The sequence below is a fragment of the Malassezia vespertilionis genome, chromosome 8 (genome assembly GCF_029542925.1).
Source record: "Malassezia vespertilionis chromosome 8, complete sequence".
Taxonomy (NCBI): domain Eukaryota; kingdom Fungi; phylum Basidiomycota; class Malasseziomycetes; order Malasseziales; family Malasseziaceae; genus Malassezia; species Malassezia vespertilionis.
Window position 1 is genome coordinate 30296 of NC_079254.1, and position 21898 is coordinate 52193.

Here is a 21898-nt window from a genome sequence, read left to right on the forward strand (position 1 = left end):
CGCCTGTGCCAACAAAGCAACTTCTACGGGGCGTCCGTGCGCATTCCCCAATTTTTTTTTTGCGCCTACATCACTGTGGAGGCCCGGCCAAAGGCTCGTCTGGGCTCAAGATTCGTATCGCATGCAAGATATACCCCGCGTTTGCAGATGTGGTCATATCAGGATGCGTGCGTGCAGGAAGGACTTGGTACCTTCGAAGCCAAGGTTCCGTCACCAAGACATTTACGTACGTATGCTCCGCACGCAGCCTTGCTTGCACTTCGGCGAGTGGCTGTGGTGAGCAGAGGACTGCCCACGTACCTGTAAATAGGGGCTGTGGACGACGATGTTGGCAGAACCTGCAAGATACGGTGCAAGCCTGTGGATAATGGAATAGGGCTCGTAAGGACTTGCGACCAACAGACTCTTGTCAGTGATTGCTATAGTGCGAACTTACCCATCGAATTGGCCGTCGAACAGCTGCTGCCGCGTTGCAATAAAGTCTTCAATCCCTGCGCGTTTCTTTCGCGCTCGGTTGCGCTCGCGGTCCGTTTTGTACTCTTTTTTTAGTTCGTCCGCCATATGCGCAGCTGTGTGTCAGCAATGTAGATCGCACGTACGCAGCGGCCATTGCGGCTCTGTCGCCGCCCAATGCATTGTACGAAGCACTCGATCTACGTGCATGGGCGTCAGATTGAATTGGGGCATCAGCTCCAGCGAGGGAGGCGAGTCTGCGTCGTGGATCATGTGCACAGATCCGCAGCCGCCCATACGTTCGAGCACGGCTCCCGTGAGCAGCCCCCCGATCCCGTCCACGACGAGAAAACGCCCGCCGGCTTGAACATTTCCGAATGACAGCACTTGCGATAGTGCATCGGGCCGCATTCCGCGGATCTTGTCCGGATTACGCTCAAAGTTGTACGCACATACATTGTACATGTCCGGCGCAAGCGGCGTGAAAAACTGCAAATGTTTCGCTTCTTTGCGTTTCATAATCTTTGACTGACTGTACACGGTACGCTGATCGTAGCTTTTATTCGCCTCCAGTTGTCGCTGGATAATTTCACGGCCCGTGGCACCGGCCTCTTTCATGGCCTTGATATCCTCGTAAGAAAGCAGTTGTGATTCACCATCGTCGTAAATGTTCTCGTTTGTCGCCTCGCTTTCTACAAGCGCCTCTGCTGCCGCACGGCGGAGAATTTCGACCTTGTTGTCAGCCTTGATTTCATAGGTAGGGCCAAACGCGCGCCCGATAATGTCCTCCGCTTGGAACGCGCCGAATTTGCCGATAGAAACGATTTGCCCAGGTTCCAAAACAACCTGCTTCATCACACCGGACGGCAGGCGCAGGATGGTCGGCATGTTTTTTGGTACGAATGCTGTTCTCCGCCGCAATTGCTCGTTGTCCAAGATGGGATGCGGCTCACATCGCATTTTCTTGAGTGGGGGTGTCTCGTCATCCCGTGCGGTTGGAGTAAAGGTATCTACTAGCGTGCTTTCCTGCAGCTCCATTGCAGTGTCCGCCGCAGGATGCACCGTAGCTTGCATAGAGGCCAGCTGGAGCGGCACTTTTTTTTTGGCGCGCTCGCAGGATCACGTGGCTTTCGCTACCTCCATGGCAGGCGTCCTCCCCACGGCGGAATGGGAACAAGACCCAGAATTCGAGGTGCGTTGCGGCCTGGAATACTGATAAGTAGAAAGGAATCCAGGCGATTCTTGCGCCAATGATTGCAAGCGGTGCATCGGAGCAGGAACTGAAAGATACAATGGCCAGCGCGAAACAGTATTTCCTCCAGCGAAAGTGCGTACCGCTCTCCGCTCACATCAGGACCGCGGTTGGTGAGCGTGTAGATACGACCACTCAGCAGGCTGAGCAAACGGAAGAGGCAAAAGATACAGAGCAGTATCCACCCTCTTTCAATACGATTGTCGAGCTCATCGCTACGGGACAAGGAGACAAAATTAAGGGCGTGCGTGAGATCCCGTTGAAGATAAACCAAGTTGCCCCTAGCGAATCAAGCTTGGAGCCACCCAAGAAGCCATGGGAATAGTGGCTCCTGCCCCCTCAACTGTACCATCGCGTGTCGCACTCCTCCACATTGCGCGTTGTGAATCACATGACCAAAAAAACCATGTGTCGCCGCCATTTTTACGCATCTCCCGTGCCAAACCGCCAATATGGGGAAAGAAGATTCAATTTCGGATGGCAATACCCCCCATAACGCGTATGAATTAAGCGAATGTATTGAGAAATATCCATATAAGCTTGCTACAGGCGATGCGGATGTGCGTGCACTAGCGCAGACAGCCACCAAGACTTTGTTCGACCACGGTACGTTCTGCCACGCACGCGATACTAACCTGCTAGGAGTGAAATACGAGTCAGCATCACTACCGTACATTTCCTCGCTACTTGAGTCTGTGGCGCCGCATATTTCAAGCTCGATTTCCAAGAGGACACACCCCCTTTTCCCAGCGACGGACCTGAACGAGCTTATCCTGGACGGTATGGATAACGACCAGCTATGGCAGCAGCTTGAGTTGCGCTCGGGAAAATTGGGCCGCGTACTGGACACAGTGATGAGCTCCGGTATGGAAATGGACAGTGAAGACGAGGAAGGGACGTGCGATACCAACTCAATGTCTACAAACGATGCGGATAACGATGCAGATGACGATGAGGGCTGGGAAGATGCAAGTGAAGATGCGGAGGAGGGGTTTGCAGGTGCCTCGGACCTGAGCGATGTGGATCCTGATGAGCTCATTTACGAGCCACTGCACAGTGAGGAGCAGCAGCAGCATGTGAAGCAGGTGAAGGAGCGCGAAGAGCTTATGCGCATGTATGGAATTCGGGGCCCCGTTCCCGGCGACCAGGATCTTATTGATTTGCTGGACGACGAGCAAGGCTCGAGCCGCGGCCGAAAGCCCAAGCATCCGTCATTGGACGACGATTTCTTCTCCATTGACGAATTCAACAGGTTGACGGAGCAGGATGAACGTGGTGAAAATGCGGCGGAACCTGGCCTGGACTTGTTTACGCCGGTGAATGTGGAAGCAGAAGAGGAAGACGAGGAGGAAGATTCCGGCGATCCAGCGCATATGAGCGGTACAGATATCCATTACAGCGACTTTTTTGAGCCGCCAAAAGAGGCCAAGCGCCGCACGGGGAAGAGCAGGCCGCCAGTAGCCCATCCAGAGGTCCCTGTGTGCAAGCACCGTGTGCGGTTTAATGAGCAAGTGCGTGTCCGTCCCATTAAAAAGTGTTCTCAACGACAAACCGCTGGTTTGCTGATGTCACCGCCGGATGGCGGGTGGGAGAAGGATGCATCGCACAAAGACGAAATCGAGGTTGAAGACGCGGTCTCGGGCATGCCGGAGGAGAACAGCGAGTCTTGGGACGAGGAAGAGGAAGAGGAGGTGGAAGAAGAGGAGGAAGAAGAGGAAGAGGAAGAGGAGGAAGAAGAGGAAGAGGAAGAGGAAGAGGAGGGCGACGGGATGGACGTTGACGAATCTGATACCTTTGAAACCGAAGAAGAAAAAGAAGCGCACATGCTCCAGCGCGTATCGAACGATTTGTTTGACGACGGCCAAGATGCCGAGCTTGACGACCGTTCTACGCACGAACGTCGCCTTGCAGCGCTCAACGAAGAAATTGCGCAGTATGAGCAAGAAAACGTGCAAAAAAAAAGCTGGGCGCTGATGGGCGAAGCTTCCACGCGCGAGCGCCCTGTGAATAGCCTGCTCGAAGAGGACCTGGACTTTGAGCATACCGCCAAAGTCAAGCCGGTCGCAACAGAGGAGCGCATTGACTCGATTGAGGAGATGATCAAGCAACGCATTCTTGCGAAGCAGTACGACGACGTAATACGCCAGCAAGACATGGACACACTTCCCTTTGCGCCGTCCAAACTGCTCGAGCTGAGCGACGCGAAGAATGCCAAGAGTCTCGCGGAGCTGTACGAAGACGAGTACCGCACTGCGCACGGCGAAAGCGATGCTCCTCTTGCCGGAGCCGATGCAAAGCTAGCCAATGAACATACGCAGATTGGCAACGACCTTGACCGGCTTCTCAACAGCCTCGATGCGCTCAGCAATGCACACTACACGCCAAAAGCACCGAAAGCCGCCATTACAACGATATCCAATACACCCTCTATTGCGATGGAATCCGCGCTGCCCTCGACCATGTCGACCGGCACGATGCTTGCGCCCGAAGAAGTGTATGCGGCGTCGACCCATGCGCCAGCCATGACTGGGGCCAAGAGCGAAATGGCTCCTGGAGAAAAGCGCAAGATGCACAACCAGCTGCGCCAAGTCAAGCGCAAGCGCAATGACCGGATCCGCCGTGCGGAGGACGAAATTGCGCGTAGCCGCGGCGCCCCTCTTACTAAAGGCACCAAGACGGAGAAAGACAAGGCGCTGAAAAGTCTGATGGGCAACAAAGGCGTGTCTGTCGTCGGCAAAGACAGCAAGCGCACTGGGTTCCAAGACAGGCAAGCCAAGCAAAGTATACCAGCGGGGTCGCAATGGAAATTGTAGAAGATAGCTACGACATGCCTATGTGTCTGATCTGTGTGCCCAGCACCGCCTGTGTCCGTTGCAGGATGGCAGGGGATGTATTCATATTGCATATCACGTACAACACATTGCCGAGCGGGCGCAGATGGATGCAAAAGGCATCATCGCTTGCGTGCGCGTCGGCGCTGGGCGGACACGCTGGGTGCTCTGCCGTCTGGACATGCATCGTGCGGAGGCGTTGGAGCAGCGTGTCGGCAATGTTGGACGCATACCCCGCGTCTTGATCGACAAGCGCGATTTTCAGGACAGTGCCGAGTGCCATGACGCTTTCGACGTGTGCATACGCCGAGAGGCGCTGCACAAACTGCTTGTTCCAGAAACTCCATATTGTGGTGCTTCCCCAGTCCTCCTGGTGCTTGGCCCAGTCGCCGCGCATGTGCATTTCATCGAGGATCGCAAACGTTTCGAGCGCGACGCTGCAGCCAACAGGGTGCGCCGTGTAGCTATGGCCGTGCAAGAGCGCGCGTGTTTTTTCGTCCGAGTGCGCAAACGTGTCAAAGATGCTGGACGATGCAAGTGTCGCTGAGAGCGGCACGAGGCCGCCCGAGAGGATCTTGGCGTAGCATGCGATATCCGGGCTTGTGCCCAGCACGTCTGCGGCGCTGGGGATGCCGATGCGAAAGAGCCCGGTAAAGATCTCGTCGTAGATCACCGGAAGGCCTTGCCACTGCGACGGCGTGCGGGAAACATGTTTGCCGCCAAACAAGGCTGCCTGCTCGCGCACCACGTCGACCAAGCACCGCTGGAAAAGGGGATCTACAAACAACATTCCGCCTGCCCCCATGACGAGCGGCTCGAGGACCAAGGCGCCAAAGCGGCGCCCTTCGTCGCGGACCAGCCGCGTGAGAGTTGTGTGCAGCATCGCGCGGTAGTTTTCGTACAGCTCGCCGTGCTGCATGCGACGAGTGACGTCGTACGCCTCCTGCATCGAGTCGAACGTGGCGAGGTGTATTTCATCGCGCGCTGTATCGCGCTCCCAGTGCGCCCAGTCGCGATTGGGGCGCACAATGACGTGGACCTTTCCGTGCTTGACACGCAGAGTGGGCGGTGCAAGCCAGTAGCCCCGTCCCTTGTACCACGCCACATGGTCGCTGTACACACTCGGCTCGCACGCATCCATTACGCCGATCGTATCGCCGTGGTAGCTGCCTTGCAAGCCGAGTACTTGCCATTCCCTATCCTCGCCCTCGCCCTCGGCATAGCGGCGCACCGACGACTGGATCGCCATCTTGAGCGCGACTTCCATAGCCGTGCTCCCATCGTCGCTAAAAAACACCCTGCTTGCCCATCCGTGGCCGGGCGCGCTGAAGGAGAGAGGACGCTTCCCAAGCAGCGTCTCGCTCAGCGCGAGCGCAGGCTCGTTCGTCGCGCCTGGGAACAGCACATGGCCGTACCGCCCCGCAGCGTACGCCGCCGCCGCACCGAGCCGGGCATGACCGTGTCCCAACACCTGCGTCCACCACGAAGCGGACCCATCGAGCGCAGGCGCGAGCAGCGACGTTTGCGGTGTGTTGTTGTGCACCGCAAAGAAATCGCCGTAGGCGCTGTCGATGACCATCACGTCCTCGTCCGTGTACCGCCCGTGCTGGGTGAATGGCCACCAGCACACCTCGCGCGTTTTGCTTGCCATGGTAGAAAGGCGGGCGAGACGTTTGGCGTGCGCTGCGCGCAAATGCCGCACGACATCGAGCATGCTCGTGCCGCTGCCGTCCTCGCGGCCATGGACGAGGCCTATGTAGTAGTCACGCATCCGTGCATGGTCCTCCTCGTCGCACACGGCACGTACCGGCGGCGCGCCCCAGCCGTCTCCGTTGGGCCCGCCGAGAGCAAAGACGGGAATTGCGTACTCCTCGGCCAAGAGCGATTGCAGATACGCATCGTTTTGGTACCGCTGCGAAGGGAACATGAGCACAGCCTCGACATCGTACCCACGCATCCGCAGACTCTCCAGCGCGGAGCGCGTCGTACTGATGCCTCCCAGTTTGCTGGAGCCGACAAGGACGACGGGCAGGCGCAGTGGGCGCAAAAGGTCCGCCTGGGACGACCCGCTCGGCGCGGGCGAGTTGACACCGCCTGCGGTCTCGATGATCGCAGCCGCTGGCACAGATGCGCGCGCCTGCTGCAGCAGCCAGGCGCCGATGCCGCTCACAATCTGTGCGTCGTGCGCGTCGTGCGGCAGTGTCCCAGCCTTCTGCACAGACGCGAGATGCGGCGAGACTGGCTCTGCAAACTGGAGCATCGTCGAGCTGTGCACCCACGGCGCATACTGCTGCAGATGCCCCGCATCCATCTCGTGCGGGGGCCCGGTCGAGACGGGTTTCAAGTACGCGACGCGTTCTGCATCTGCGCGCGGCGCAAGCGTGCGCGGTCCCCGCACGCTCGCGTCAGCGGAGCACAGAGTGCCTGCAAGTGCATATCCCGTCGAAAAGATCGTCTTGCCTACCTCTGTATCCGCGCCAAACACCTGGTGCGCACGCATCCCCGCAAATAGCTGCGCCATGGCGTCTGGCAAGCGCGCCACGCCACGTGGCGTTAAAAACACGCGCGCGTCCCTCGTTTGTTTTCGCACTCGCGGCATGTCTGGAGAGCAAGCCGCGCGTGTCGCGGCGTATGCCAATGCCGACGCGACGAATAACAGCATCTCTCCTACGCAGGATGTGCTACAGTCGTATTTGAATGATGCCGCTGTGGCGCATGAGAGCAATGCACCGGCGCCTGCGCTTCCCGAGACGTGGAACATGTCGTTCCAGACGATAGGCAGGAGCGCGACGGTGCTTGGCAAGCACCGCGATACGACTGAGTTTGACGATGCGCCGCGCCCCCGCCGCATGCCTTCTGCTGGCGTTCTGAGCGACGTGTCGCCGCGCCCATTGTACCACGGCGTGAGTATCCAAGCGTGGAATGCGTCCACGGATGCGGCAGACGTGCGGACCGAGCCGTTCGACTCTCTCTCACCCATATCCTCGCACATCGGCAGCGTGGCGAATACGCCAAATATCGCGGCCGGTGCGCTGGAGCGCATGGGGCGCCCTTTTTCTGCGTTTGCGTCGCCCAACAGCAGCGCGACGATGCAGTCGGCGCAAGATGCGCGAGAATACTTTACGCAGACCAGCGGCTCAGAGGCTGGCTCGCCGCCCATCGCTGCTGGCGCGTCGACATTCAAGCCGCGCAGCGGCGCGTTCGTCGAAGAGTTTTCCAGCAGCAGCGGCTCAACGCGCGAAACACACCGCGTAAAGCACTACGACGGATTTGTCCTTCCCGCGATGCACATGGACGAGTTTATGCGCCATTCACCGATCCCTTCGCGCTCCTCGCACAGCCGGCAGTCGGACTCGTTCAAGAGTGCGCGCCGCGAGTCGCCGTTTGCCCAAGGCACGATGCCGACGCAGCGCGCGAGCGAATTCCGCGTCGCCCCCCAAAAGTTTGCCGACCCCATCGAGCCGCGCTTTGAGGAGCTGCAGGAGGAGATGGAGACGATCGACGAAGCGCCCACTCCACCGCGCGTGCCCGCAGCTTCGATGGCGCGCGCCGACACCCACGACGGCACGCAGGCGTCGGCGATGGCGTCTGTGCTTGACGAGTACGCCAACCAAAGCCCACCGGCGGAGCGCGACGCCAGTCCTGCGCCGCCGCTCGCCACCTGGACCTTTGCTGCAGAGCCCGGCGTTGATTCGCCGAATTTGCACGACCGCATGGCCTACCTGCGCAACCTCGGCTTCCAAGTCGAGCGCACAGAGTGGGAGACGAGCGCTGATATGAATCCGCCCATGCCGCAGCCTGCCGGGGAGCCAGCCACACTGCTCAGCGTCGAGGCGCTCAACATCCAAAAGCCGCAGACTGCCGAGGTCGGCAGCAGCTGGAGCGACGCCGAATCGCCGGCGCGCTTAGCGCAGGGGAACCGGAACGTCAGCGGCGTCTCTTTTCTCTATTCGCCACACACAGCAGCGGCGATGGGCAGCGGCGGCGTGCCGCCGCCTTTGATGCGCCCCCAAGAGTCGCTCGAGCAGGTATTGACGCCCGCGCTCCCGCAGCACCACACGTCAGACTGGGCGACGACCGGCGATATAAGCGCGCAGTCCGTTGTTCAAGGCCCACTGGAGGCGCCCAAAGGCGTCTTGTCTATGCTTGCCTCGCCCGTTCACACCACGCACCAGACGAAACGCATGTCTGGCCTCCAGGCCCCCATGGCGCAGCTGTTTGGCGACGCACCGCTTGCCACGCCAGCGCCAGCGCCGCGGCCGCCCTCCGTGCTTGACCAGGCGAGCGCGCCCTTAACAGCGCCTCCTGTCGAGGCACCCCCTTCCACCTTTGTCGGCCTCCAGCCAGCCGTGTCTTTTGCGGATACATCGCTGAGTATGCTGGGCCAAGCCGTTGACGACAGGAGCGCCTCGAAGCTCGGGGCGTATTTTGACTTGTCCCTGCAGCGCGTCCAAACGGATTGGGATTCGGGCATCCAAGTGCATCCCCACACCACACCCGGATCCCAGGCGCCCGTTGTTGCAGGGAGAAATTCTGCGCCTCCAGTGGATCCTGGCGATCTTTTCCGGAACAGTGTGCTGCCACGCATGGCACAAGCGATTAAATCTCCCGTCGAATCGATGCAGGAGTTTACCTATATTTTGGACGACCGTGCCGAGCTACGGACGCCTGCGCTGGGCATGCACGAGAGACAGGCGGACCTTTCCACCGCGCCTTTTCTTCCTCCCCTCGACCCCCTCATTCCCGACGAGCGCGAGGTGTTGGGCGTGCCGCCGGTGCCAGAGGCAGCTACGCAAGGCGCGTGGTCGTACCAGGATCGTGTCGTGGGCCTCTTTACCGAATTTGCTATGGAGCAGCCCAGTACCGCACTCCCGATCGATTTTGTCACCAAGCCCAACTCGGTCCTCTCTCGCGGCCGTCCGGTGAAGAAGACAGACAAGGCGTCGCAGCCCGTCTTTTACGCGAGCCTTGCAGAGACACGCCACCGCCGTGCAGAGCCCATGTATGCATACACGCCCCAGGTCACGAAACCCCCGTTCCAGATGTGGAACTTTGAGGAGGACGACAAGGACATGGAGGAGGTGCACAAGCCAACGCGCAAACCGCCTGTGACGAAAACGGAGCCCTCGCCGCAGTTTGCCGCGCATGGCGCGGCAGGCGCGCCTCCCGAACCGCAGGCGAAGCGCACGTTTGCCTCGCGAAAGATGCATACCAAGTACCATGCCGACGAGCCCGGCACGATCCCCGCCAAGCGTGGCCCATGGTTCTGGCGGCGCGGCAATGCTGCTGGAAAAGAGGTGCACTCCGAGGCGCGCACGAGCGAGTCTACGTGGTACGACGCTACCGAGGACCGGCAATTGCGCGGCACGCCCAGCCCACGCAAGTCCAGCTCCACGACCCACACAAGAAAGCATGCGCGGCGCACCGCCCCTCCCAATTTCGAGCCGTCGCAGCCCGGAAAGTACTACTTGGCCAACACCGTGTCTCTTCCCACGCTCAACATTGCACGCACGCCAGAACAGCGCGCGCGGAACGAGACGGGCATTCCCGAGACGGAGCCCGCTTTGATCCAGTCACTCCTTGCTGCACCGTCGAGCTCGACGGTGCGTGCGCGTGCAGGCATCATCAAGACAATTCCCTATGCAGAAGACGCTGTTCCCCCTGTAGGCCAAGTGCTGGTTGCAGAAGAGCGCAAGATTCTGATGCGCCCCGCGATGTAGGCTATGTAGCTTTAAGGATTCGCGCGCAATGGCATCAACCTACCTGGAATCGCGCGCAATGGCATACACTAGCTAGATTCCGCGCAATAGCATACACTACCTGGAATCGCCCCGCGCAGAGAGCTTGTTGAGCAGTTCCTCCGCCATGGGCGACATGTCTGTCCCGGCGAGCACCACCTTCTGCAGGTATTCGTACGCGCGCTTCACATCGCCCTGTTCTACGCGCGTGCTGGACTCGTCGGCACGCTCCTTGGCGCGGAAGAGCTTGCCTTGAAGCTCGCCCATCTCAAACTGCGCGGCAATGACGTAGCTCACTGCAAAGCGCGCGACGAGGCCAGCGTCGACGCGGTCCATGGCGCGGTCGACGACCTGAACAAGAAGGCGGTGGAACATGGTGGTGTTGAGCGTATCGCCCTGGCGCTCGTACAAGTCGATGATCCGCGAGATGGCATCCACCGATTCCATCTGGGTGAGAGGGCATGTGAGATGCCGCTTGAAGCAGGCAATCGCATCGCCGTTCCGCCCCAGCCGGTCGTAGCACACGCCGAGCGACGCCCACATGCGCGCATCATAGGGGCGGATGGCTGCGCATTTTTGGTAGTAGTGGATCGCGTACGACCACGCCTCGTTCAGCTCGTACACCTGCCCCAAGCCGTGCCACGGGCGGTAGTCCTGGGGGTTGATTTCCAGCGCGCGGCGGTACATTTCCGCCGCTGCGTGGCTGTTTTTTAGCTCCAAGTACTCGTGCCCAAGCAGGATCCAGGCCGCGACATAGTCACGGTCGAGGCGCAGCGCGCGCTTGAACGATTCAATCGCGCGGAAGTGGTCGCTGCGCTGGTTGTAGTAGTTGCCGATGAGGCAGCACACTTCGGGGCGGTCCTTGCCGATCTTGGCAAACTGCTGGACGAGCTGCGCAAGTGCACCGGCGTGGTCCAACACGTAGAGCGTGTTGGAGTACTCGCTGATGCCATCCATGCGAAACGGATCGAGCTGGAGCGCTTGCTGGAAGGTATCGGCTGCCTCTTCGAGCTGCTGCTGCAGGTAGAGAGACTGGGCTTTGGAGGTGATCAGGTAGGTAGAGCCGGGAAAGTGGTGCAGGAGCGCATCGATGCGCGCGAGGTTCGCCGCGTCAGCCTGCGTCGCTTGGCGCGACGCGTACTCGATGAAAAAGACACTCATGAACGAGTTGGGAAGCAGGTCCATGATCTGCTCGAGCTCGGCGTTCGTATTGTCGAGTGTGCGCCCAAGCTCTTGCCATGCGCTCCAATTGTAGGCAAAAGCGCGCACACTGGTGAGCAGGCAGTCCATCGCCTCGACGCGCTTGTGGAGGCGCCGGAGAAGGACGCCTTTGAGAAAGAGGAGGAACGGGTCCTCGGTGTGCACGAGCGGCGCAAGGAGGGGCACAAGCGAGGGTGTGTTGGGCGCAGGCGCGCCAGTGCCTTGCGCGTTTTTTGCGTACGCCAGCGGCGGCAGCAGCTCCTGTTCGTCCTGGTCGCGCTCAAAGATGAGGAAGCGCGCGTAGAGCTGGAGGAAACGCGCCTTCTCAGAGAGCACTGCTTCTCGCTCAAGCAGCCATGCGCATTGGTCGTACTGGCGCTGGTCAAAGCACGATTTCGCGAATGCATACGTTTCCGCTTCCTCATAGGGTATCGTTGTTTGGTCCGCAAAGGTATAGGTGCGCGGCGCGAGCGGCGAAGAAAGCTTGGTTTGGTCAAATCGTACATGGTGCGCTGTGTGTGGCGGCACCGGCGATCGCACTCCGCTCGAAGGACTCGCAAGGTCCGCTGGCGAAGGACGCCAGGGCCACGCTGCGCCGTCCGACACCGTCCGACTCGTGCTCTGGTGCTCGCTCCACGCCGGCGAACGCACATTGAGCGCAGGCGTGGAATGCGTGGGAAAGGTGCCCCCTTCCTTGCTCCGGGGCGTGCTCGCTACAGGCACGCTGCTCCGCGGGATACTATGCAGCAATTCGAGCGCCCTGTGGTAAGCTTCTTGCGCACGTACCAGTGCGATGCAGCACTCAAGCCGCGCTCCGAGAGGTGGCGCGTTGCTTCACGTAGTGCCGCACGCGCCTTCCCAGACGTCAAATCATCCAAGGCCTCCAGCGCGTCGAACCGCGCCATTGTGTCGGCAAGAAGGCGTGTTGTGTTGCCACGTGCTTTTGCGCGTCTTGGCGACCTTGTAGCGCCATGGCCACGTTTCAGTCGGAGCAGGCGCAAGGCAAGCTGCTGTCCAGGTTTCACATGCCTTCGAAGCGCAAGGTGCCGGGCGAGAGCAGTGCGCCGCCGCAGCCTGCGCCTGAGGCGCCACCCGCGCCGCTCGCTCCGCCTACGCACGAGCCGAGCTACTTGTGCCAATGGCGCACGCCGTCGATGCGGAAGCACAAGACGTGGGAAGGCGACGCGGTGCTTGTCCTGCATGGGAACGGCACGACATGTTCGCTTCGCAGCGTGCACGACGGCAAGCTGCTTGTCACCAACGCCGCGTTTCGACGCCCAGGCGTGCGGGACGGCGACGAGCTTTACGTGGGCGGAAAGGAGATTTTAATTGAGCGCAGTATGGACCCTGTGGCAGAGCAGGAGGACGCGCCGAAGCATGTAGCCGTGAAGCGTGTGTGTCGCGGCGCGACGCCCGTGTCGCAGTTTTATGCACCTGCGCAAAAGCCAAGCGACGCGCCGCTTGCGCGCCGTATGGTCCAGGAGCCGCACGCGCGGTACGACGCAAACGCGCCCGGCGCGATTGTCATGACACGCCCCAACGAAGAGCACAGAGCGCTCTATGGCCGTGGAATGCCGGTGGTCGACGTCGTGCTCGAGCCTGCCTTGACGCGCGTTTTACGGCCCCACCAAATCGACGGCGTGCGTTTTCTGTACGAAGCGGCGATGGGCATCACTTCGCTGAAACAAGGCGATGCGCTGCGCGGCCAAGGTGCGATTCTTGCCGACGAAATGGGTCTCGGCAAGACGCTGCAAACGATAACCTTGATCGTCACTCTCCTGCGGCAAAACTGCTATTTCTCCTCTGTCACAGCCGGCACGATTGAGAAAGCACTCGTGGTGTGTCCCCTTACGCTTGTCATGAACTGGAAACGCGAGTTTCGCAAATGGATTGGGCGCAGCTCCATTGGTGTCCTTGCCGTCGAGGGCGACGGCCGCAACGAAGTGGAGCGCTTTGTGAGCGGGCGGCAGTACCAGGTTTTGATTATTGGGTACGAGCGCCTGCGCAGCTGTGCAAAACAGCTCGCCAAGACGACGCCACCGATTGGGCTCGTGGTGTGCGACGAGGGCCACCGGCTCAAGTCTAAAGATACCAAGACGGCCAAGTGCTTCGACCTGTTCAAGACCAGCAGGCGGATCCTGCTCACCGGCACGCCGATCCAAAACGACTTGCGCGAGTTTTATACCATGGTCGATTTTGTATACCCGGGCATGTTTGACCAGTACTCGGTGTTCAAGCGCGTGTTTGAAGACCCGATCATGCGCAGCCGAATGCCGCACGGCTCGCCAGAGGCCGCTGCGCTGGGCCGCGCGCGCAGCCATGCGCTTCAGCTTGTCACAAAAGGCATCATTCTGCGGCGCACCGCCGAGATTTTGTCCAACTATTTGCCGCCGAAGCACGAAATGGTGCTGTTCTGCACGCCCTCGACCGTCCAGCGCAAAATTTACGGCATGTTTTCCGAGTTTGTCAACCACCAGCTTGTGTTTGGCGAAGAGCGCAACTACCTGCCGTACATTACCCTCATGCGGCAGCTGTGCAATTCGCCCGAGTACCTCCGTGCTTCGCTCACGGATCCGCCGAGCGATTCTGCAACGCAGCCGCTACTCCAAGCGGGCGAAACCTTGCTGCGCACCGCGTCCAGTGGCCACGATCTCAACATGCGGCTCGTGCGTGAGAGCGGCAAGCTTTCTGCTCTGCACGCATTGCTCACGGCCATCCGGAAAGAGACCAATGACCGCGTGATTGTGGTGTCCAACTTTACCGCGACACTGGACTTGCTGCAGACGTACTGCAACGCACAAAAGTTTCCTACCTTGCGGCTGGACGGCAAGACAAAGCAGGAGATGCGCACAAAGCTAGTCAATCGATTTAACAGGACGAGCGAGGAGAGCAGCGAGCAGGACCCTTTTGTCTTCCTTCTCAGCTCCAAGTCCGGCGGCGTGGGCCTCAACTTGATCGGCGCGAACCGTCTCGTACTGTTTGACAGCGACTGGAATCCATCCACGGACAAGCAGGCGATGGCAAGGATTCATCGCGACGGGCAAATGAAGCCTTGCTTTATATATCGTTTGCTCCTCGTCGGCACCATGGACGAAAAAATATACCAGCGGCAACTGACCAAGATTGGGCTCAGCGATGCGCTCATGGGCACTGAAGCGCAGTCTGCCCAGGAATCCGCTGCGGCACGCGACTCCTTTTCGTTGGAGGAGATCAAAGACATCTTTACGCTCCATACCAACACCCAGTGCCTCTCGCACGACCAGCTTCGGTGTTCGTGTGGTGGAGAAGGTACCGACCCACACAAGCATATTGAGATGGAAGAGGATCAGGCGGAGATTCCACACAGCACGCGCCCAGGCTTTGTCCGCGCATCGGTACTGCAGCAAGAGACGCGGTTCGAAAAGGACAAGCGCAGAAAGCTTGCCATGCAGCTGGGCGATATGCGGCACTACGACTTTCGGCGGAGGCACGACGCGCTTTCGCACGATCCTACTTTGCAGCAGATTGGCACTATTCAGCACACGGAATGGAGCGCAGCAGGTACGCCGTGTCAGGAGGACGAGGCGTCTACGACACTTGTGCCGCATGCTGCGGATACCCCTATTTTGCCGCGTCTTGTGGAGAAATATACAAAACTTGGAGAGGTACGTACACTGACAAGACTCACTGTAGCACGGAGAGCTACAAGGGGGACTCATTTCCTATGTATTTCTCAAAGGGCCTGGCATCGTGTCCGAGCAAGCAGAGGCTGCGAGCGACGTAGAAGTGTAGCGAGCGACCCATACTTCTCCACATTCTCCCACGTGCAGTGCCATGACTGCTGGCAAACCATCCCCGGACGAACTGCCGGACCCCGCGCTGGAGCAGCTCGAAACGCTGCGGAACGCGAACCGCATGCCCATGCATGCGCTAGATGAAAGCGAGAAGCAGCAACAGGCTGGCCTGCCGTACCGGTGGACGCAGACGCTCGAGTATGTCGAGCTTTGCTTTACGCTGCCACAAGGGACCAGGGCCAAGCAAGTGAGCGTCGATACGAAACGGCAAAGCCTGCGCGTCGCTATCCACGGCGCAATTGTGACTGAGGTGCGGGTCGGCGTCACTAACAACAGGGCGAGCTTGCGAAACTGATTCTTGTGGACGGCAGTACTTGGTCGATTGGTACAGTTTCTGCGTACGCTAACAGCAGACGATAAAATCCTCAGTGTCCACCTCGAGAAGGCAGACAAAAATGCATGGTGGGAGCACGTATACGTGCATGAGCCCAAGATCGATACGTCGCGCATCGCACCAGAGGAGTCCAAATTGAGCGATTTGGACGGAGAGTCGCGGTACGTACATCTTCTCTATGCTTACATGCAGCGCCATGGTAGAACGCATGATGGTACGCCCGCTGCCAGTCCGATCTGACTCCAGTTCGATAACCAGCAACGAGTAGGTGGCGCGAACGGAAAGGCTCATCGCTTATAGCAACTGGGACTCCCTACCGCCGATATACTCGAGCAGCAGCAGGTGCGTTGCACCAGCATAGCGTCTGACAAACTTAGATGTACGAAAAGTTCCAGGAAAAATACGGAGAGAACACGGCGGCTTAGTATAGGTCAAAGCCTCTTCCGAGGCAAAGTTTTGATTGGCATCTGGATAGGCGCTCCATCAATGACCTTGCAATGTCAAGCGTCATTCATACAGTCCCATAAGCTAAATATACGTAGGACGAAACGCATTTCGTTACGCAGCGGTACCGTGGGTGCAACACATAAACCAGGTTGCTGGATGCGTTTACAGGCGGCGACCGCGGCGACCACCGGCCTTGCGCGTAGAGTCAGAGGGAACGGGGGTCACGTCCTCAATACGACCAATGCGCATACCAGCACGGGCAAGCGCACGGAGAGCGCTCTGTGCACCAGGGCCAGGGGCCTTGGAGCGCACACCACCGGTGCCGCGGATGCGGATGTGAACAGCAGTAATGCCGACCTCCTTGCAGCGAGCGGCACAGTCCTGTGCAGCAAGCATAGCAGCGTAAGGGGATGACTCGTCACGGTCCGCCTTGACCTTCATACCACCTGTATTGTTAGTACAAATTCGTTACGCGAGCATTCAGGATGCAAGAGACAACATACCAGTTACACGAACAACAGTTTCCTTGCCGGTGAGATCGGTCACATGGACAAAGGTATCGTTGAAGCTGGCGTAAATGCTGCAAAAGCGTCAGTAGGGTTCTTGGCGTGCGGCCGACGATGCAGAGTGCATTGCGCTCGCCGGCCTCGTGCGGTACGTACTGTGCCACGCCAAAAATAATTTTGCCATCACCGCTGGTCCCGAGAGAGACGTCGTTCTTCGCCATCTGCAATGGTTAGCTCAAGGTGCAGTGCTCCGACGTACTTTGCTTAGGGTGGTCGAGCAAAAGATGCTGGCCGTGCCGCCTTTTCCTGGCCGCTCGCGCGTAGTCACGTGTATGTTATAGTTAGTCACGTGTATATCAGTGCGTGCGCCGCGTCTACAGTCGCTCAGCGCCTGGCACTTTTCTTAACGTCCAGTGGATCGACAGCATGGTGTGTATGGAGAATGGCGCACATATCATTTTGTTTCGGTATATGTGCACCGTCTCACATTGTGTACTGTGGTACTAACACCTGCGCACTTGCGTTTTTTACAGCCCAAGCAGGTTACCGACATTAAAAACTTCCTCGAGATTGCGCGCCGCAAGGACGCGAGGGCCGCGCGCATCAAGAAGACTGCTATTGGCCCCAAGCAAGTCCAGACCAAGTTCAAGCTACGCTGCTCACGCTACCTGTACACCCTTGTTGTGGATGATCTCGAGAAGGCCAATAAGCTCAGGCAATCTCTTCCTCCGAGTACGTATTCCTCCCTGCCCAAACCGGTGCTAACACTGCAGAAATGGAGATCATTGAGATTGGCGGCAAGCACGTTCGTGGTGCCTAGGTATGCGCCATCTGGTATTCTTAGAGTCGGTGCGGGTCTGCGGGATACCTGTATCGGGCCCTTTTGCGCTTTGGTTCGCTGTAGCCAAGATACAAAATTCATTTGTTCCCGAGCATTGCGTTTGTATACGCGTCGCGTTATACAAATGTCGTATTATTTTCTACAAAAACATGTCTACCTGTTCACTTTTTGAACAGATACTTGAGGTAAATAGGCGTGAAAAGAAGTCCGCATGCGAAGAGGAGCAGCCATCCGTGCTGGCGTTGCTCGAACGCCTTTTTATCGTGCGAAGATCCTGTCGCGCGCAACGTATCCATCTCCCTTCGCATCTGCTCGCGCTCTTCCTGGAATGCGCGTGCTTGCTCTTCCAAGCGGCGTTCCAAGATAAGCTTAAGTTCGGTAAACTTGGTATCTTCGGATACAGTATTCCGCGTGGAATCCTCGAGCTGTCCAACACGTTTTTGCAGCGCATCTACCGCGGAGGGTGTGCTCTCCATGTGCGCAATGTCCTTTTGCTCTCCTTCCGCTAGGGCCTCTAGCAAATGTGCCTCAATTTTCATGATCCGCTCGAGCAAAGGACCGTCGTCAGACGTGCTTTTGTGTGTGTCTGCAATCGCTGCTGGTTGCTCGCCCACAATCGTGTCCATGCTTGTATCACTGCGTGCATCTTCAGCCTGCACGGCACACACTCGCTGCGGAAGCCCAAATGCAAGCCAGCCAGGGTCGTCGCGCGCCGGAGGAATCGGCACTTGGAGGTCGCGCTTGGTCGAGTCGAGCTGCTGCCGCAACACAGCAACCTCGTCCTTAATGCTCTCGTACGCAGCGAGTGTCGATTCCAAGCTCTTGACACGTTCCACATGACTAGAAAGGATCGCGTGGGTACTGTTCAGCTGTGTCTCCAAGCTCGCGATCGCCACTTCGTCAACCGCCCGTGCAGCATGTTGTTGCGAAGAGCGGTGGTGCTGTGCGTCGTTTGATTGGCCCTCACGAGCAGGAACAAGATGTTGGTACGGAGCAGTCTGCGTCTGCGCTACACCACCGCCCAGCGTCTCGTATATATTTTGGATCGTATTGCTTAAGGAAGATAGCTCCGTGCCCACCATTTTGCTTTTTTGCAGCTCGTTTTGCAAACGGAAAATGACGTGGTCAAAGTTGACGCCCGGCTTTCCGCGTCGCAGGCCGCCTTCCGCGCCAGGGCATATCCCCGCATTGCCCAACGTGCCGCCATGCACACCGCCCCGGTACAAACTTGTAAAGTCGCTGCGCAGCTTGAGCGCGTCTTCGGGGGTCACGACAAGAAACACACGACAGGCAACGCGGTGGTGCAAAATGTCCTTGTTATCGTCGGTGAGGATATCGATGCCAAAGTCCACAACATCGTCACCGTGCAGCTCGTACGGCTCAGATTCTTGCGACTCTGGCGAGAGGCGTGTACCATTCACAAACGTCCCGTTGGAAGATTTGACATCTTTGATATATACCTTGCCCTCTTCGTACCAGACTTCGGCGTGCGCGCGCGACAGAACTTTGCTGTCAAAATAGCCATTCAAAGGATTCGGCACGGACTTGGCATTCGAATAACGCCCGATCTTGATGCGGTTTTGGGGGCCCGACGTGCCCAGGTTAATCTGTTTCGATGCAAACGTGTCGTTCAAGGGGTAGAGATGCAGTGCGGGGTACACGAGCGAGTCCTGTGCCGGCTCGCTCTTCCCACTGGGCGCAACAGCGCCGCCGCTACTGTATTTAGCAAACATGTTGTTGTACGGCTTCGCAGGCCCGCGGTCGGCCATCCTCGTGAAACGCCGCGCGATCGCAACTGCAGCGTCCCTGTCGCGACACCCGCCACTTTTGATCACGTGCTCTATAGAGGTACGGCACTACAGAAAGTCGAGGCCAATGCCAAACTGGAAGCCTTTGCGCGTGCCGTCGAGGTGCCGGGCGACGATGGGAAGGCCAAAGTTGAGCTCCAGGCGGATTGGACCCTGCTGGAAAAAGAGCCCAACACCAGCGGAAGCGGATGGCTGCCACAGCTCCGAGAACGAGAGTGGCTTGTTTCGCGGCGTCTGTGCGAGCTGTCCCATGTTCGCAAACGCGTGCAGCTTGAGCGGCCAGTCCTGAAGGAAGGGCGGAGGAGCAGCGAGTCCAAGGCCCATGGCCCAAAATGCAGTGCCACCCAAAGCGTCGTCTAAAGTTAGTTTCGCTCCGCACGTACACTTTTGTTTCGGGCCCAAACTGTTCAGGCGGAACATGCGTACGTCGGTAGGACCGCCAAGCATAAACCGATCACTTAGGCACACGGGCTTTTCATCCAACGAATGCATACAGCCTCCCCGCATACCGTAGGACCAAGCCCAGCCTTGGCCAAATGTACGCGAGATCCCGTACTCGCATTCGCCTTTCAGGAACGAAGTGTCTCCACCCAGGCCGGCATACTCTAGCAATGTCTTGAAATAAGAGCCAGTGGTGGTCATAAATGGATCGTCCCGGGTATCGTGCTCCGCCATGTAGGTGATCGAAGACTTTAGCGTGGGCTTGGCTAGGCGCCGGACAGCGACCGAGGCGCTGGGCAAAAAGTGGTGAAAGTGACGCTGACTCGCCTCGTATGCAATCTCGTGGCGCATGCCGGGAAACGGTATCCACATGAGCGCGGTGCGCGCCATATGTTTTCCTTCGTTTGCGCTCAGGTAGCTTGTTAAATCGCGGTGCTGCGACAAGACCGATACATTCGCCCACAAATCGGGGTTTGCAAGCACGGGCGTGGCAAACAAAAGGTTGTATGCATGTCTTGTCCTTGTCCCGAGCGTCGCACTGCCCTCCAAGCTCTCTGCACCACCAAACATGTTCCGAATCTTGCCCTGTATAGACGCGGTTCCCTCGCTCTGGCCCACACTCGTGTTTGTCTTGAGAAAGAAGCGGCCGCTCTGTTTGGCGCGCAAAACAATGTCGACGTCTTCGCCGGGATGCGCCGTCGATACCTTTGACGGTTCGAGCGCCACATCAATTCCTTTAACGAGCTCCAAACGCGAGAGATCCCTGCTCAGCGACGCAGCGCCTTCCAATAGGGATGTAAAGGTGGTTGGCTGGCCCGGTACGGCATAGTCAAGTCGGTCTCCGTACCATAGCCGCGCCCAGAAAGTGTCGGGGACGCTTGCGTCTACATAGGGGTGAAATAGAGTACGCAGAAATCCTGGACGCATATCTCTCAGGCCAGACAAGCGCACCGCACCGAGGCGCAGAGTAGGCACCGCTTCCACAGCGAGCCATGGCTGCTGGACATGCTGCATCGCGCGCACGAGATTGTGTTCTTTTGGCTCGGGCGCAGCTTCATCTTGCTCTGACTCGGCATCCCGAAGGTGTGCCGTCTTTGCAATCTGCTGCGCTTCTGCAATGAGAGGTGTCGCAGCATCGCTCAGCACGTCGGTTGCCGTCATTCCGCGCTCCGCTGGGTGGAGGTACAATGCGACGATGCGGCACGTGGCAGTGTAGGAAAAAAGCGCTGCACGGTCGTTGCTTGCGCTCGCGGCGTGACGCTGCGTGAGGATGTTTATGCTGTCCGAGATTGAGGTGCGTCGTGTGCAGTGCTCATGGCAGGATACAATTCATGTCGAGCCGAAACAGTTTGCGATGCCAAGTGCCGATGCTTTGGTAGACCAAATCAAAGCCAAATATGCCAATAGGGTAGGCTGCACACATGCTCACGCTAGATTTTACAGGATGTGGGCCTGTGCATCTGTGTAAATGATATTTTGGATGCGAGCGAAGGCCGTGTGCGGTGGGGTGATGGGTTTTTGTACTATACAGGTACGTTTTTCATTGCACGTCTCACGCCAGTGCGCTTCCGTCTAGTAATCTTTCGGCCATTCACCAACGAGGTGCTTGTGGGGCGCATCAGCTCGTCAAGCAGCGAGTCTATACGAGGTACTTTTGGTGCACACTAACACCAGTTACTATGGGATTTTTCGACGATATCTATATTCCGCCGCACTTGCTGCCATACCCTGCAGCCTTGTACGTTAGCAATGTGCTGACAATAGCGACTACCAGGAACAAGCGTGGTTTTGGCTGCTCGACCCTGCATCTGAAGCACACAAAGCAGATCCGTTACTCTCGGCGCCAGACGAGCGCATGTACTTGGACATGGGCGACACAATACGGTTCGCCATCGAGTCGGATAGCTTTGTGGACGTCGAGCCTGGCCCAGCGGCCGCGGAAGGGAAACCTACGGCGACACACAGCGCAGCAGGGGTCCTGCCAGGCGCACCAGGATCAAAGAGTGCTGCAAATTATGCATCGTATAAAATAGTTGCGTCTATCGCGGGGCAAGGATTAGGCCCCGTTTCGTGGTGGGCAGGCGCAGAACAGGTTCCCGTAGAGGAATAAATACTCGTCGCACTCAGCACTGGCCTCTGCGTCCTTGTGAAAATCCGTCCCTGCATATTAGAGCGTGAACAAAAAAGGAAAGGATGTACATAAAAGGCCTGCCA

The 21898-nt window shown here is 58.4% G+C and overlaps 12 protein-coding genes across 12 annotated transcripts; 6 read left to right on the plus strand and 6 right to left on the minus strand.

The window, feature by feature from the left end:
* Window positions 1-70: 70 nt before the first annotated feature.
* Window positions 71-1527, minus strand: TRM6 (tRNA (adenine(58)-N(1))-methyltransferase non-catalytic subunit trm6; the record flags this gene model as incomplete). Its single annotated transcript, XM_056208362.1, has 5 exons — window positions 71-191; window positions 231-271; window positions 301-403; window positions 437-569; window positions 600-1527. The coding sequence occupies 5 exons, from the start codon at window positions 1525-1527 to the stop codon at window positions 71-73; spliced, it is 1326 nt and encodes a 441-aa protein (XP_056064337.1).
* Window positions 1528-1703: 176 nt separating this feature from the next.
* MPP10 (U3 snoRNP protein) lies at window positions 1704-4518 on the plus strand (the record flags this gene model as incomplete). Its single annotated transcript, XM_056208363.1, has 2 exons — window positions 1704-1949; window positions 2245-4518. The coding sequence occupies 2 exons, from the start codon at window positions 1704-1706 to the stop codon at window positions 4516-4518; spliced, it is 2520 nt and encodes an 839-aa protein (XP_056064338.1).
* Window positions 4519-4525: 7 nt separating this feature from the next.
* On the minus strand, window positions 4526-7057 carry MVES1_003549 (uncharacterized protein; the record flags this gene model as incomplete). The annotated part of the gene is made up of 1 exon (XM_056208364.1): window positions 4526-7057. One exon carries the CDS (start codon window positions 7055-7057, stop codon window positions 4526-4528), a length of 2532 nt encoding a protein of 843 aa, XP_056064339.1.
* A 76-nt stretch (window positions 7058-7133) lies between these two features.
* Window positions 7134-10256, plus strand: MVES1_003550 (uncharacterized protein; the record flags this gene model as incomplete). Its single annotated transcript, XM_056208365.1, has 1 exon — window positions 7134-10256. The coding sequence occupies one exon, from the start codon at window positions 7134-7136 to the stop codon at window positions 10254-10256; it is 3123 nt and encodes a 1040-aa protein (XP_056064340.1).
* A 96-nt stretch (window positions 10257-10352) lies between these two features.
* cut23 (Anaphase-promoting complex subunit 8) lies at window positions 10353-12379 on the minus strand (the record flags this gene model as incomplete). Its single annotated transcript, XM_056208366.1, has 2 exons — window positions 10353-12234; window positions 12261-12379. 2 exons carry the CDS (start codon window positions 12377-12379, stop codon window positions 10353-10355), a joined length of 2001 nt encoding a protein of 666 aa, XP_056064341.1.
* A 66-nt stretch (window positions 12380-12445) lies between these two features.
* On the plus strand, window positions 12446-15245 carry RDH54 (helicase; the record flags this gene model as incomplete). Its single annotated transcript, XM_056208367.1, has 2 exons — window positions 12446-15118; window positions 15147-15245. 2 exons carry the CDS (start codon window positions 12446-12448, stop codon window positions 15243-15245), a joined length of 2772 nt encoding a protein of 923 aa, XP_056064342.1.
* Window positions 15246-15287: 42 nt separating this feature from the next.
* On the plus strand, window positions 15288-15909 carry MVES1_003553 (uncharacterized protein; the record flags this gene model as incomplete). The annotated part of the gene is made up of 4 exons (XM_056208368.1): window positions 15288-15557; window positions 15584-15632; window positions 15658-15802; window positions 15900-15909. The coding sequence occupies 4 exons, from the start codon at window positions 15288-15290 to the stop codon at window positions 15907-15909; spliced, it is 474 nt and encodes a 157-aa protein (XP_056064343.1).
* A 341-nt stretch (window positions 15910-16250) lies between these two features.
* On the minus strand, window positions 16251-16815 carry MVES1_003554 (uncharacterized protein; the record flags this gene model as incomplete). The annotated part of the gene is made up of 3 exons (XM_056208369.1): window positions 16251-16534; window positions 16592-16656; window positions 16751-16815. 3 exons carry the CDS (start codon window positions 16813-16815, stop codon window positions 16251-16253), a joined length of 414 nt encoding a protein of 137 aa, XP_056064344.1.
* A 205-nt stretch (window positions 16816-17020) lies between these two features.
* On the plus strand, window positions 17021-17414 carry RPL38 (60S ribosomal protein L38; the record flags this gene model as incomplete). The annotated part of the gene is made up of 3 exons (XM_056208370.1): window positions 17021-17023; window positions 17128-17326; window positions 17368-17414. The coding sequence occupies 3 exons, from the start codon at window positions 17021-17023 to the stop codon at window positions 17412-17414; spliced, it is 249 nt and encodes an 82-aa protein (XP_056064345.1).
* A 182-nt stretch (window positions 17415-17596) lies between these two features.
* MVES1_003556 (uncharacterized protein) lies at window positions 17597-19204 on the minus strand (the record flags this gene model as incomplete). Its single annotated transcript, XM_056208371.1, has 1 exon — window positions 17597-19204. The coding sequence occupies one exon, from the start codon at window positions 19202-19204 to the stop codon at window positions 17597-17599; it is 1608 nt and encodes a 535-aa protein (XP_056064346.1).
* An 87-nt stretch (window positions 19205-19291) lies between these two features.
* MVES1_003557 (uncharacterized protein) lies at window positions 19292-20845 on the minus strand (the record flags this gene model as incomplete). The annotated part of the gene is made up of 1 exon (XM_056208372.1): window positions 19292-20845. The coding sequence occupies one exon, from the start codon at window positions 20843-20845 to the stop codon at window positions 19292-19294; it is 1554 nt and encodes a 517-aa protein (XP_056064347.1).
* Window positions 20846-20954: 109 nt separating this feature from the next.
* On the plus strand, window positions 20955-21786 carry rpc25 (DNA-directed RNA polymerase III complex subunit Rpc25; the record flags this gene model as incomplete). The annotated part of the gene is made up of 7 exons (XM_056208373.1): window positions 20955-20978; window positions 21006-21092; window positions 21119-21215; window positions 21246-21332; window positions 21359-21422; window positions 21449-21659; window positions 21766-21786. The coding sequence occupies 7 exons, from the start codon at window positions 20955-20957 to the stop codon at window positions 21784-21786; spliced, it is 591 nt and encodes a 196-aa protein (XP_056064348.1).
* Window positions 21787-21898: the final 112 nt, after the last annotated feature.